At 47.9% G+C, this 15,827-nt stretch overlaps 1 protein-coding gene across 1 annotated transcript in view; it reads right to left on the bottom strand.

The window, feature by feature from the left end:
• LOC147736705 (GTPase IMAP family member 7-like) overlaps nucleotides 1-15,827 on the bottom strand; it is a 159,559-nt gene that overhangs the window by 41,403 nt on the left and 102,329 nt on the right. The window contains exon 4 of the mRNA XM_086952677.1: nucleotides 4,632-4,673. Coding sequence (XP_086808803.1) covers nucleotides 4,632-4,673 — 42 coding nt within the window. The remainder of the gene's footprint in view (nucleotides 1-4,631; nucleotides 4,674-15,827) is intronic.

The following is a 15,827-nucleotide window of genomic DNA, read 5'->3' as shown; positions in this document are numbered from 1 at the left end:
GACGGGGATAGCATTCCACCCTTCTAGAGGGACACGACATGTGTGTAGCCTTAACCCCGGTTAAAGTTAAACAGAGCCTCAGCTTCACAAAATGGACGCTGCCACCACAGACACAAGTCTGGCCTCCTGCTGCTGACCGAAACTCGGCAGATGGTGGCCTGGACAAAGGGTTTCCTGCCTTGGGAGGTGCGAGCACCACCCCAGACAGGATTTTGTGTATTAGGTAGGACAGGGCTGAAAAGAATCAGACATGCCCGGGGCACACAAGGTGTCCCCGTGCATAGGCCAGTCCAAACCGGTTCTGGGGCCTTCCAGCCCCAGTCCTGGCGCGGAGCTGGACAAAGGAAAGGGGGTGTAACCGCCCCCCTTCCTGGTTCCTCCCAGAGGAGGGACCTAGTAGGTGATCCACCCCCAGTTTGGGAATAAGAGGGGGAGCAGTGCCATTGCACGGCAGATCATCCCGAAATCAACTTAAAACTAAGAAGAAGACTGGACTTCGACATTCTGCTGCACAGAAGACTGAAGAAGAATCTCCCTTGTGGCCAAGGAGTGACCACCCTGTGAACACAGGTACCAACCAGCGACTCGACGTCTGCTTTGCCGCCGCCTCCCGCCGGAGACCGAGCCCAGAGCCCGACAAGAACCAGACTCCCAGACCTCTCAGAGCCCGATCCACAGTCCCTGCGAAGAAGGGACCCGTGGAGGCACCGAGCGACGTGGGACCGGACCTCTTGAAAGACACCCGACAAGCTGACTGCGCAGCTTCTGAGGCATCCTCGACGTTGTGCTTTGGGGATTGAGAACCCCCACCACCGAGCAGCCCTTGCACCGAAGATCAGCCCCCCAGCATCTCCACGATCTGCGTGGGGCCCTTTTGCACTGTGCCACTCGACGCGCCATCCCGGCCACTAGCCACGCGGCCAGCGGCCATCTTGGCGACGAACCCGAAGATTTAAACAGCAGGTCTGGTTGCTCCAGACCTACCCAAGCTCCTGTAAAAAGGAGCACCCGCTCTGACCTTGCTGGTCCGAGTGAACAGCATCTTTCAACTTCTGCGTGGCTTGCATTTGCCAAGGCCTGTTTGCTCCGATCAGGTCGCCGACACCGCCAACAGCGAGAAGCCTACGTGGGACAGCTCGTGACCGACTCCTGGACGTCCTCGACCCCGGGTATCCACGTGGCTGCAGAAAGAAGCTACCCGACAACGCCTGTTTGCACCCGACATCACCTGGTTCCACTCTGGTTCCACGGCAGTCACTGGCTAGTGACTTTGAACACTGTCCCCTCTGCTTTCAGGTCTTCAACTCTTCAGATCCACCCTTGGATCCACCGGAACTCTTCTCATCGAGCCGCCTGCAGCATCTTTAGCTCCAAGCACCATCGACCAGCGTGACGAAACCCGACACATCTTCGACCCTGTGCACCCGCTTCCTGTGGGTGAGGTAACTCAGCTCCGCCGGTGCTCCTGCACTGGTACACATCCCAAGGGCCTGTGTTTTAAGTTTCAGCTCCGTAGGTCACTCGGAAGGTTCCTAACTTTCTAACTTTGTGCTTTTTACGCACCATAGACTTTGTATTGAGAAGTGCGTGCACTTTGAACACTGCACCCGAGTCCCGTGGGCCTTTCCCGACTTAGTTAACTCCAGTCTCGAATAGCTCCAGCGATTCCCAAGGCCCTAGGCCTCTTCACTTTCCTTTAGGTATCTCTTATACCACTTATTTAGTATATGGTTTAGGTGGCCCCTAGGGCTCATCCATATTGTGCAACTTTTGTGTATTTTAAACTGTCTTGTGATTTTACGCTTGTGCTTCTGTGCTCATAAAGAGTCCAGGGGATTTTATAGTTAATAAATCAATATATATTTTCAATATATATCTGTGTGGTGTCCCTTTCATTTGGTATTCAAGGGGGTTGTGTATGGTATAACAGCTGGCTTCACATGCCTTTCAGAGTTTAGCCTAAGACTGCTTTGTCCACGTTACCACTAGGATAACTGGTCTACAAGGTTGAATTACAACCATCATCATAAGGGTTGCTTGGCATGGTACAAAGTGATCACTAGAATTAGTGAGCATTATATACCAGGCCAACTTCTCACAACCAACTAATGAGGAACACGGAAATTAGAGTAACTCATAAATTAACCAATCGCAAGCAGCAGGTGGGATTACACTCGCTATACTGCTTACACCAGGTTTTGCACACAGCGCATGACCTAAAAAGGAAATCCCTCTGCTGTTTACACCAGAGGGATTTCTGGCTGGTGTGTCCAGGACGTAATGGTTACGTCCTTGGCACACCGGCGCCACAACCGATGACATAACCATTACGTCACTGAAAGGGCTAACAAAAAAAAATGCTTCTAGCTCTAACGGATCAAAAGTTACAAAAGTCTTGGTGACTCATATTGACGTGTTCCTGCACACTAGAAGGCCCTTCCCAACTGTTGACTAGTTATCTTTTAGTTGCATTTGCCGGATTTGGGTACTAAATTGGTCCTAAAGAGGTGAAGATTTTCCTAGACAATGTTACCGGGGGTAAAATTGACAAAATAATGAAGTAATGCTGTAAAAAAATGTGCTACTTTATGTCACTGTCATGAAATAAACGACGAGGTCTTGAAGGATTGCAGCCCCAACCCCAATCAGACCATAGATTCCCACCTTTTATATTGCAGCACGGGGAAGATGACCGGAAGCAAACAGGAAGTGAGGCAAAGATGCAAAGGACGTGGTCGCCAGAGAGCATGCATAGAAAAAAACAACAAGAAGCGGAGTTCCGGCACACCAGGGAGGGAGACCGAGAGGAAACTGACCAGGTGGAACTAACAGGGTTCATGAGGGTTGAGAACGCACATAGTCACGAAAATCAGGACAAGGCTACGAGAGAACTTCTTCATGAGAAGGTTGTACTTGACGAAGATGACATAAGTAAGCCCTCGGAAGCTAGCAGGATGCTGGGGAATCCAAGGCCTTGGAGTCCCCGCTGTCAAGACCGATCCAGGAGGAGTGTGTAGGCAGCGGGAAACAACTATTACAACGCGTTCATTACAATGCATGCCATTACCCTGCATGTCCTTGCAACGGGAGGTAGAATGTTTTGGATTTAAATCCAACACCTTCCCTACTATTGCGTAGACTGGAGTTGGATTAGTAAATGATACTATTCCAACTTCCAGCGCACCCCGACAGCAAGTCGTGGTAAAGATTTGCGTTGCAATGGCATGCTGGGTAATAGCATGCGTTGTAACGTCATATAACCGTGGGCAGCTACTGAACAGGAGAAAAAGAGGGTCTGGAGAAGAGGAGAAATTAAAAGGGAAAGACAAATAGAATACTTTACATCAAGGGGCCGGAGAAGCCTCTGATTTATTTAAGTTTATCCCGCTGCTGAGGTTCCGTGACGATTTGAACCCGTGTTTTCAACATTGTCGTAAATATATAATTTTGGTATCAGTGAACCGCAAATGATCCATTTAGCATATCCTGGTGTTTTCGCTATGCTACGAGCAAGAGCACTCCTGTTATGAACACATTTCTGATCTACCCATGGCATCCATCTTAGATTACGGCAGCCATTTTGTGTTTCTTGCCCTCACATAGTCAATGAACACGCAGTGACCTCTTTTCACTTAAGGACACGTAAGCCTTAGCCGGCGATTCACCTCGCTAGTGACACGTGTACCTTAGGACAGAAATCGCCATGGCTGCATGACTCGGCAGAAGCTGCCTCCTCTGCCTGAGGCCAGTCCTGCTATACTGGTTCTCGTGTTCGTTGGCCTGATCATGATTAGACGGCCGAAGCTGGTAGCCTTGCCCATTTACGACCCTCAAACATCTCTTATCCTGCTTTTCTATCTTCTGCACCTGGCTCTGCTCCTTTCCTTCTGGGCCTTTATTAGGGGGAGGTAACGAAATTTACGATGAGGCGGTCCGGCTCTTGAATGAAAAGATGACATGGGATTATGATGGAACAGTGGGAACCCCTCGTTCGTAATGTTTTGACATCAGATGTTGTTGACGATTCCTGTGTAACGCCAAATATTTATTGTTTAGGACACAAAGGTTTAGAAATGTACCAGCATGTAAAGAATTTGCCTCAAGCCTAAAAATTAGTATTTAAGGAGCAACCCACTTTGTACAAATCGAACAGGCTCCTAGATACTGCCCGTGTGTAGTTTCTGTGACTTCTGTGTCCCTGCAGTAATAAACCTTTGGTCTTTGACGCCACCATCGAGAAGCCCGTGTTTCTGTTTATTTGTGCACCGAGACAGGTGGAACTCCGGGGTCTTCGGGTGTTATCCCTGACACCTCTGGACGGAACCAAAAAGTCCAGAACTCCACTGCATGTATCGAACCATTAACTGGTTGTTGAAACTGTTCTTAATTTTCCTTCTCTTTCTGCACACTCACAAGAACGGCAAAAAACCATGTCCCTTCCCAGAGGTCCTAGGAAAGGGAGACAGCCTGGCAGGCTTTACCTATTTCAGCAGTTCAGTTTTTTTTCTATTTCCTTTCCAGTCTTCTTTAATGACCTACTAAACCTCACTATGGCAGACAGGAGAGGAAGTGAAACACCAAGAACTAACACCACACAAATAGAGAAATATATAAATATTAGATACAGTTACCTGCAATGTCTTTTCTGTTGAGGGTTGGCGATGCAGAAGAGTCTGTAAGACAAGAGAAAAAGAAGAGTAAAGATAAATTACTCCAGGTGGAAAAGTTTGGATAAATAAAAGACACACAGTGAAATAAAAATAACGATTCCTGACTTATTTCCTACCTGAAGTAACAGTCACGTAATTTGCCTTTTCTTGCATAATTTAGTCAGCCCTGCCACTTAATTTTGTCCTGCTCATAATTCTTGTTGTGTGGCTTCTGATTTGATTTGTATAGCAGGCTAATCACCCGAGAAGGTATCCAGGCGCATAATGATGAACCTTGTCCATTTGGTCTTGGTCCCTCCCTTGGAGCATAGCTTCTTTCCTTCCACTGCTCACTTGTGTGCTTCTCTCCCCCTCCCATACCTTGTTGCTCACTCTTGTACATCTGCTTTTCTTAGTCTGCGCTGCACTTTGTCTTTTCATTATCTTAACCTCTCCATGACTGCATGTGTTTTACAGCTGACTGTCTTACATACTTCTCTCCCTCCTCCCACTCCATGTTGCTCTTCCATGTGCTTCTCTACCCCGTGCTGCTCTCTTTCGTTGTGTGCTTCTTTACAACCGCCCTACTGCTCTCGCTCACGTATGTGGTTGTGTGGTGCTCTCTCCCTCTTGAGCTTCTACTCTTGCCATCAATGTGCTACTTTACCGCTGCTTCCCAACCCAGCCTCCAATAACTGCCACCCTTTCCAACACCTGTGGTCTCTTTTATTTAATTGTGACTTTTCTGCTAAAATATCGTATTCTTTGTTATACTTGATCCAAGTTGCATCCGCCATCATGGATCTGTAAATAGAAAATTCAAGCAAATTACCCCTGCATCATTCCTTGGCTCGTGAATGCATTCTGGAGCATTTGTGCATTAGTGGACCAACGCAACCGCCATTGTGCCTTTTTTAATTTTTTGTTTGCTGATGCTGCACAGCATTGCAGAGCACTCCCAAAAGCATATGGCAAAATTACCAGAAACCAAAGTCGATTTTTGTTGACGTGGGTAATGATTGTTTTATTTGTCCTGCAATTTCAATCATGGCATGTATGCTATACTAACACCCTATGCGTGGATTGGTTTAAACTTTGCCTATGCATAGTATTTGGACAGGAATGGTATAACTTTATTACAAAATATGCATCATGGTGCCAAGGTCTGTGTGTTTCTCTAGGCAGCCTGTATTTGCACCAGCCCTATGCAATAGAGCAACTGTGGATTTGTTTATTAGTAAACTTGGCACTGCACTGCTTTCTTCCCTTTGAGCAATGCAAAGCAAAACATTTGTACATTTGACGCCAAATTGCAAAGTGCAAAATAATTGCTCAAATGGCTGCAGTTGTCGGAGATGCCGCACCTGGCTGCCATGCACACACTTCAGGAGAGAGGGGAGGTGTTGGCTTCGTCTGAGCCAAAGGTTGTGCTACAAAGACACAACAACAAGCACTGGAGAGCAGGCTCTAGGCCCAGCTCTTCGACTCTGCTGCACCGCAATGCTTCCTCCTCAGCTTGCCACCCGTTTTTCTGAGGGCTTTCTCCCGCTTCTGCCTTATTTGTACTGCTTTCTCCTTCCTTACACCATTCTGAGCTCTTCATCCTGCTTTTGCCTCGTTGTTTAATGCTTTCTCCTTTCTCTCCCCCCATTTTCTGAGCACTTTCTCTTGCTTCTACACCGGTTTTTTAGGTCTCGCCTGAGCCAGCGCATGCGCTGCAGGACATTTAGTACGCGGGTTTTCAAAGTGCTACCAAACGCTTTTGCTGGCCTCAAGCTTGCGGTCAGGCGCGCGTGAACGTGCACAGGCCATCTGCCTTTCTGTAATGGCTCATTAAGCCTTTTAGCGAGTGAATAATGCTCCTCCACCCCCTTGCTCTCTGCTCTTACTACCCCCTTCCTTCTCCCCTCCCTCCTCATTTTTGCTGCCACCTAATTTTATGTTTTTGTCTCGCCATCTGCCCCGCACTCTGTGCTAACAGTTATTCTCATATTTTTCACTACTTGTGCCTGTCCCTTTGCCCCCCGCTCTGTCCTATCACTTATCATCATAACACTTATCATCAGGTTCAAAGCTCGCCGTGTTTACCCCTCTGCCCCCGCTCTGTCCTAACACTTATCATCAGGTTCAAAGCTTGCCGTGTTTAGCCCCCTGCCCCCGCTCTGTCCTAAAACTGATCATCAGGTTCAAAGCTTACTGTGCTTACCCCCCTGCCCCTCGCTCTGTACTAACACTTATCATCAGGTTCAAAGCTCGCCGTGCTTACCCCCTCTGCCCCCGCTCTTTACTAAAACTTATCATTAGTTTCAAAGCTCGCCGTGCTTACCCCCCTGTCACCCGCTCTGTCCTAACACTTATCATCAGGTTCAAAGCTCGCTGTGCTTACCCCATCTTGTTCTATCATAGCAGTCACTGGGATGCCACGAAGAGTGGCCGATACCTTAAAGTTGGCGAAGAGTTTTTAAATGGTACATTTTTTATCTAGAGTTCTATTAGAAAAATCACAAATGTAGTGGAAAAGGGGAACCTTTTATCCTTTGACAGCAGAAGTATCGGAAGATGTTGTGCCTCACAGCTGTGGGGGAAAACACTGTTTTTTTAATGGAACAATTCGATTTGAATAATTCCACGACCAGACACTACATGACAGACACACGTTTACGTGGAGTAAAGCAGGTCTTACTTTAACTGCAACTCAGACCATTACTTAAGGCCAGGTCTGGTGGCTCAGTGGACTAATGCATCCACTGTAGCGGCCTATGTTTGACCTCATGGTCACAGGTTCAAATCCCGGGGTCCAATCAGCCTTTCATCCTTCTGGGGTCGATAAAACGAGTACCGTTGAGTTGGGTAACAATAAACATCTGTTATTCAGTGCCAGGACACCTTTGGGTAATCGTGCGCTTTACAAATACACCTGTTGTGTTATTACTCGTGCGACCGTGCTCTGCTCAGAGGTGACAGATCCCACAAACTCGGCAGCTCTTAATGTTTGTTGCAGGGTTCTCTGCACGGTGCGATAAACCTTCAGAGTGGAGCACTCAGAGTTCCTATGCTGGGCTGGTGAACTGTGCCAACTGCCCAATCACAACGCTCAAGCAACTGGAGGAAAGATCAGCTGAGCTAGTGCAACATGCGCTGCACTAATTCACTGACATTGATACTCAAATACTAAAGACACGCCTGGCACACAATCTCTGCTTTTATTCAGCCCTTTTTGAATGCCAGGCTGAATTATCCCTGGATGCCCATGGAATAGGCATGGAAAACGTGCTCCGGTTACCCATGTGTTCACTCCACCATCCCCACCCCGACCAGGTCCTGAAATTAGTGGGCGAGTCCACTTGACCCACAATACTCCAGTGTGATCCAGCACAGAATGTGTCAAGACAAGAGGCAGCTGGCACTCTCTTTAGAAAGTGAATATAATACACACTAGGCAGCCATGACACGTGACGAGCATTGCGTGCCAATTTCACACCTTGCAAGAAGCTGAGAAATGTAGTCCTGAAAAGAAGAAAGGACCGTCTGTGCATCGTTCCAACTGAGATACAACCTTATATCGCATTAATTTACCTTATTTAGTAGCATGTTCTAAAGTCCTTAGTGTACAGTCAATGCAGATGGGAGAAAGGCAGCCATAGAGGAAGTGCTTGTGCCCACACAAATCCGGCTGAGCAAGGAACCATTTGGAACTGCAAAGGCTTTTCAAAGCAAACATTTTAGTTTGCATGTAAAAAGCAAAACCTAAATTAATGAAGACTCAAATATTTTCTGTACCATTACTAAAGCTTTTTTAAGAATAAAAAATACAGCACTCATCACAGCCAATTTTCACAGGTCTATGTGTAATGTGCTGCTCCAGTCCAGGTTTTTGCTATGAAATTCTAGTCATATCCATGCCATTATAAAACCAGGACTACAAGTCCCAGAATTCAAAGAAAATAAATGCAGGACTGGAGTAGCACTTCACGCATGAATCTGGGAAACTTGGTTTCTATGAGCACACAGCCAAAGAAACATTTGCATTTTGTCCAGGGCGCTAAGAAAGGCCTGTGGTAGGGAGATATGGAAATATTCAAAAACACGGAGAAACAAAGTCAGAAAAAGATAACAAAACATAGTGAGGAAGAGGTTGAGAGAGAACGGTTAAGAACAAGTGAAACAGTAATAGAAAGAGTGGGGAGATGTAGTGACCTGGGTCAGAGGGCCATTGGACCCTGCACCCAAATTGTGGGAGGGGGCATGAACCGGACATCACTTCTGGTCAGGGAGTGGGGAGAAGATTCCTATGGACAAGAGGGCACAGAGACAGACGCGCATGTGGGCACTGGAACGAAGAAGAGAAATGAAGTATACTAAACCACTTACCAGTCTCTGCATGCTTACTGGCGACGACACAACAACTGGCGATGAAGAGGTGGGATTAGAAGTAACCACCAGAAGCGCGTGCCTCTGGCGACATCGAAACGAAGCCAGGAGCCCACCCTGGTCTGCCGACTACTGGAGCGGAGATGCAATGTCAGGAGTCCACCCCTGTCGCGAGGAAACAAAAGCAGGAGACTACCCTGGTCCATCATGCCCCCGTGGAAAGTTTTGCAACCAGACTGCGTAAACTAGTAACGTATTGCAAATTTAACAAGTTTGACAAGGAACAAGCGATACGACTGCGCATCATTGAAGGATTCCAGTCAGTGGAATTCCGTGCACAAATTATGAATGAACCTTCCTCGCGTGAGAAAATACTGACCATGGCCCAAGCGGAGACTAGAGTACCAATGCATGCAAGACAGATGGAACTGGGAAAGGCGAGCAGGGTGGAACAAGCGAACCTCGTAACTGGAAGTGTCAAGAAGAGAGACAATACACCGCCACGAAGTAGGAAGCAAAAAAGAAAGTCGTATCAATGCAGATTTGAATTTCCACATACCAGCTCGTGACCGGCAATGGGCCACAGATACAGAAAATGCAACAGAGAAAACCACTTTGCAAGCACCTGCATGAGTGGACAATTTAAAAGTGAGCGTGGAAGACCAGCTAGACCACGGACAGTGACAAGCAGATACGGAAGGCATATGGAAATAGAAAATTGCAGTCCCTCAGCTGAATCGGATGGAGCAACCGTGCCAGAGGCTGTGGAGCGACTGTATCTGATGTTGAATGAACCAGTGAAGGACCGCACGCCAGAACACATTCATCTCGCAGAAAAACATTAGGTCAAAACAACAGCAACAGTGAACATTGAAGTAGGAAAACACAGCACAAGCTTCGTATTAGATAGTGGAGCTACATGCAACATCATGTGCATGTCAGAATAGGAGAAGATGAGGGTGAAACCGCCACTATCACCGTCTACTGTTGATGTATTTACCTAGGGCTCGAGGAAACCAGTATTGAACATGGGGAAGTTCACAGAGATATTAACTTGCAAAGAAAGGTCTAGCAAAGAGTAAATACATGTACTACGAGGGGACATTCTAGCACCCTGTCTGCTAAGCAACGTCACCGCACAGGTGATGGGGCTACTAGCAATGACTACAACATGTCAGAAAGACAGAACATTCTGAAAGAACATCCATCCGTACTACAAGGGCTGGGCAAACTAAAAGAAAAACAAATGTATCTGCATATCAATGAAGCGATGAAACCTGTGGCTCAATATCACTGAGGAGTGCCCATACATCTGCAACCATAGAAGAAGAGATACAGAGCCTACTGGCACAGGATATCATAGAGCCAGCCGACGGACCGACTCCCTGGGTGTCTCCAATAGTAGCAGTCCCAAAGAAGAACACCTCAAAGATTCGCCTATGCGTTGACATGAGAGTGCCAAACACGGCCATTGAGAGGGAAAGACACACTGGACCACATCTAAATGACATGATCAGCTGTCTCACTGGTGCATGCCGATTTTCAAAACTAGAATTGTGCAAAGGATACCATCAACTGGAGCTTGACAGGCAATCACGGTACATCACTACCTTCTCCACGCACATGGGCCTCTTTCGTTTCAAATGACTACGTTTTGGAATATCATCATCAGCAGAGAGTATTTCAAGAGATCATAAGGCAGGTAATAAGGCCGGTAAAAAGGAATACGATAATGAAGACAAGTGCAAATTGGGGAGAAATGAGCTAGTATTCTTTGGTCACATCTTTTCAAAATAAGCATTGGCATAGCCAATTGGTCTCGCCTTTGGGACCTTATAAGTGTTTAGCCAGGGATATTGGCAATTCCTAATGTGCCATGGTATACACACCAGTAATTCTCCAGAAGTGGAAGTGTAGTGTGCCAAGGTATACACACTGGTAATATCAGGAAGTAAAAGCCTATGGTACCATGGTATACACCGGTATGCTCAGGAATTGGAAGCAGAGTGTCCATGGTATACACACTGGTAATGCTCCAGAACTGGAAGCAAAATGTGCCTTGGTAAACAGACCAGTAATGCTCTGGAAGTGAGGCATTTTTAGTAATCGGAAGTGGAAGCGTAGTGTGCTATGGTATACACACCAGTAATACTTTGGAAGTAAAAGCCTAGTGTGCCATGGTATACACATCGGTAATGCTCCAAAAGTAGAAGCGTAGTATGCCATGGTATACACACCAGTAATACTTTGGAAGTAAAAGCCTAGTGTGCCATGGTATACACATCGGTAATGCTCCAGAATTCGAAGCGTAGTGTGCCATGGTAAACACACCGGTAATACTCCGGAATTAAAAGTCTAGTGTACCATGCTATACACATGGGTAATGCTACGGCAGTAAAAGCCTAGTGTCCATGGTATACACACCGGTAATGCTCCAGAAGTGGAAGCATAGTATGCCATGGTATGCACACTGGTAATGCTCCGTAACTGGAAGCATAGTGGGCAATGGTATTTCCAGTAATCAGAAGTCGGAGCAGAGTGTTCTATGGTAATGATTCAGAAGCATAGTGTGCCATGGTAAACACACCGGTAATGCTCTGGAAGTGGAACCGTAATGTGCCATGATAAACACAATGGTAATGCTCCAGAAATGGAAATGTAGTGTGCCATGGTGAACACACCGGTAATGTTCCTGAACTGCAAGCGTTACACACCGGTAATGCTACAAAAGTAGAAGCTTAGGGTGCCATGATATATACATCGGTAATGCTCTGGAAGTGGAAGCCTAGTGTGCCATTGTATACTCACCGGTAATGCTGCAGAAGTGGAAGCGTAATGTCCATTGTTAGACACGGGATCCCCGGCTGGCCAAGGCTCACGCCAAAATCAGTCAGAGATCACCATTTCTAAGTCAGGGCAAGGGAGTTACACACCAAGATAACCCCTGCTCACCCTCTAGGTAACGTGGCGCGAGCAGCAAGGCTAAACTTGGAGGCGATGTGTAAAGCGTTTGCGCGCGCACCCAGCAACAACACCCAAGGCCCACCACAAAGGAAACTCCACACAAGGTTATATAAAAAAATAGCCTTTGTATTATAGCAAAACACAGTAGATAACAACACACACTTTACAATGTGCCAACAGGCACGGGCAGAATTTACAGGGGATTATGTAGAGGACAGGGCCACATGGACCACTGTCAGGGGTAGGCACTTTTAGAATTAGCACTTGTAGGTATAACACTTAGCACATAAACATATAATGACTGTAGCACTAAAATAGTAAATGTAGCACACAACCAGGAATTACTGGTAAAGGGTAAATACCTCCTACACAACCCTAACCACCTTAGGAAAATCACGCAGGGAACTAGGACCTTATTATCAGGACCTATATGACATAAACAAACACCTAAGCAGGTCATTTTTAGCAAAGGTAATAAGACATCAACAATCCTCTAAGCAGGTCACTTTTAGCAAAGGGGATAAAACATAAAACACATTGCACATGAGGCATTAAAACACATTCAGAGGTGCAGGTAGAACATTGGCGCAGGAATCACATAAGCAAGTAAGCCATAAATGCGCAGGGTGCACGTAGCACAACACTAGAACTGTCCCCCAGGCCAACTGGCCTCGCAAGGGCTGAAATGCCCTGAGTCCAAATGTCAGGGAGGCAGCCAAGAGCACAAGCCTAAACGTAGCAACTGTCCATTAAGTGCTGGACAGTTGTAAATAATGATGGGCAAACGTTGGAGCCTTGTGGGCTCAAGAACAACGGTGGGGCGAAACACAGCGTGGGAGCCACGGGGCTCTAACCAACTGCCTGTGTCCCCCTAAGAGCCTCTCTAGGCCCTAAAACAAATATGGCACTTAAGAGCTTCTGCGCTCTAAAACAATGATGGGCTTTGAGCCTCTTGGGCTCTTGAACAATGGTGCCGGCACTCGAGCCTCTCTGGGCTCGCAAAGCAAGGAAATGGCCCCAGAACGTTGGAGTCCCTCTCGGGGGACTCAACACAGAAGAATGGCACGCCGGAGCCCCTCGGGGCTCGAAAGGACAAGGAAGCGGCACTGCTGAGCCTCTCGGGCTCTAATTAAAGCAAATGCCCCCAGAGCCTCTCTGGGCTCTAATTACACCTGCGGGGTCATTGGAGTCCCTCACGGGGGACTCAGAACAAATGCGAATGCCCCACGAGCCTCTCTGGGCTCGAAACAACTAGGCGCGCTGAGCCTCTCGGGGCTCGAAGATACTCGTACTGGAGGGGATGGGCGGGCACCGGCAATGTGCCCTGACCCCCTCCTCCCTTCGCCTCACTCACCGGCTGTCTCGCTGGCGGGACGGTTCTCTTTTCCCGGGGCTCTCCCTTCGCTCGGGAGCCTCGGGACGGCAAATGCATGCTGCTTCCTGCTTCTTCCTCCTCCCCCGATGATGCGGCGGGAGGCTCGGCCGGCTGGGCCAATCCCAGCGCGGCCTGGCTATGACGCTAGCGGTTCCTTCGGCTTCTCCTCGGCGGTTCTTTGTCCTGGGCTGCGGCGGTGAGAACACGGGGTAATGCCGGGTGGGCACCAGCTCGTTTACAATAACCAACTACTCGAGTTGGGCACTCGAAGGGAGTCAAAACAGCGCACGGTCCCGGGCAGGGTGGGCACCTGCCAGGGGAGTTCAAAATCGGCAAGAAGTGGCGTGGGCAGCCAAAAAAGGAAAATGAAAGCGCTACCAAGCGCTATAAGCAAAATCAAGCGCTCCCAGGCGCCAGGGGCCAGAATAAAGCGCTCACAGCGCTATGGGCAAAATAAAGCGTTCTCAAGCGCTAGGCAAGGAATCACAGCGCTCCCCAGTGCTGCAGGACCAGAGAACAGCGCTCTCAGTGCTATAAGTGAATAACAGCTCCAGCAAGGTTTGGAGGCAGGCAGGGGGGCAAGGCTGGGCCCAGAGCCAGCTCACTGGGTCTCCAGGCAGGGAGACAATCCAAGTGGCGGTCCTCCTGGCCCCAGCAACAGCAGCAGCCCCCTCAGATAAGATCCTGGCAGAGAACAAATTGTAAGGGGACACAGCCCCTTCTTATACTGTAAATTCCTTTGTCTGTAGGTGCAGGGTGGGGGAGAAACCAGTCGCAGCTGGTTTTGGAGCACCCTTGATGGCTCAACTACCCATTTCATTCACTAGGGAGGCTAGGGTCATTAGACGCACCACAGGGGGCGGAGCCAGCATTGTGTGGGGAAAGCCCAGCCCCATCAGGAACAAGGTGCAGCCCTCCCCAGCCATCAACATGCTAATCTCACACTCACCACCGGGCAGACCCATCCAGCCTTCCTGGAGCCAGGCTCACCAGCCAGCTCCAGCCAATCACACGCCAGGCATATTTTACACTAATATGCCAACTCCTAAAAGTGGCACTTGTACACAAGACACAATCATGCCACATACATCATGGCGAAGCATTCACTCTCACGAGTTCGCACATACCAAATTCGAACCTGCACTCCCCACGCATCAGGAACTACCAGGGACACAGACATTCCCCATGCATTCCTATGGGAGGGCAGGCCAGCCCCACTACACGCACGCACTTTACTCTGGGACACAGGGAAAAAGTGCGCAGAGACCACAAATCATCAACAAAGATCATATATTAAAAGCAAAAAGATTAGGGGTGAACCTGCCATAAGGGCCAAGTCCAACATCCATGATATGCACACCATGTGCTATGGTATACATACGGGTAATGCTCCAGAAGTAAAAGCCTAGTGTGCCATGGAATACACAGTGGTAATGCTCCGGAAGTGGAAGCGTAATGTCCATGGTATACACACCAGTAATGCTCCGGAAGTAAAAGCCTAGTGTGCATTGGTATACACACCAGTGATGCTCCGGAAGTGGAAGCGTTGTGTCCATGGTATACACATGGGTAATGCTCTGGAAGTGGAAGCATAATGTGCCATGGAATACACAAGGGTAATGCTCCGGAAGTAAATGCCTAGTGTGCCATTGTATAAACACCGGTAATGCTCCGGAAGTGGAAGTGTAATATGCCACGGTATACACACGGTAATGCTCTGGAAGTAGAAGCGTAATGTTCCATTGTATACACACTGGTAATAGTCAGGAAGTAAAAGCCTATTGTACCATGGTATACACCGGTAATGCTCAGAAACTGGAAGCGTAGTGTGGGATTGTAAACAAACAAGTAATGCTCCGGAAGTGAGGCATTTTTAGTAATCAGAAGTGGAAGCATCGTGTGCTATGGTAAACACACCGGTAATGCTCCAAAGGTAGTAGCGTAGTGTGCCATGGTATACAAACCAGTAATGCTACGGAAGTAAAAACCTAGTGTGCCATGGTATACACACCTTTAATGCTCCAGAATTGGAAGCGTAGTGTGCCATGGTAAACACACCGGTAATACCCTGGAAGTAAAAGCCTAGTGTACCATGGTATACACCGGTAATACTCCGGAATAGGAAGCATAGTGTGCCATGGTAAACAACCCGGTAGTACTCCGGAATTAAAAGTCTAGTGTACCATGGTATACACGGGTAATGCTCCGGAAGTGGAAGTGTCGTGTCCATGGTATACACATGGGTATGCTCCGGAAGGGAAAGCGTAGTATGCCATGGTATACACACCAGTAATGCTCCGTAACTGGAAGCATAGTGTGCTATGGAAGTGGAGCATTTCCAGTAATCGAAGGTGGAAGCGTAGCGTGCTATGGTATGCACACCGGTAATGCTTCAGAAGCATAGTGTGCCATCGTAAACACACTGGTAATGCTCCGGAAGTGGATGCGTAATGGGCCACGATAATCAC

The sequence above is a fragment of the Lissotriton vulgaris genome, chromosome 1_2 (genome assembly GCF_964263255.1).
Source record: "Lissotriton vulgaris chromosome 1_2, aLisVul1.2, whole genome shotgun sequence".
Taxonomy (NCBI): domain Eukaryota; kingdom Metazoa; phylum Chordata; class Amphibia; order Caudata; family Salamandridae; genus Lissotriton; species Lissotriton vulgaris.
Note: the sequence above shows the minus strand (reverse complement) of the source record. Positions and strands in the feature narration are given on the sequence as shown.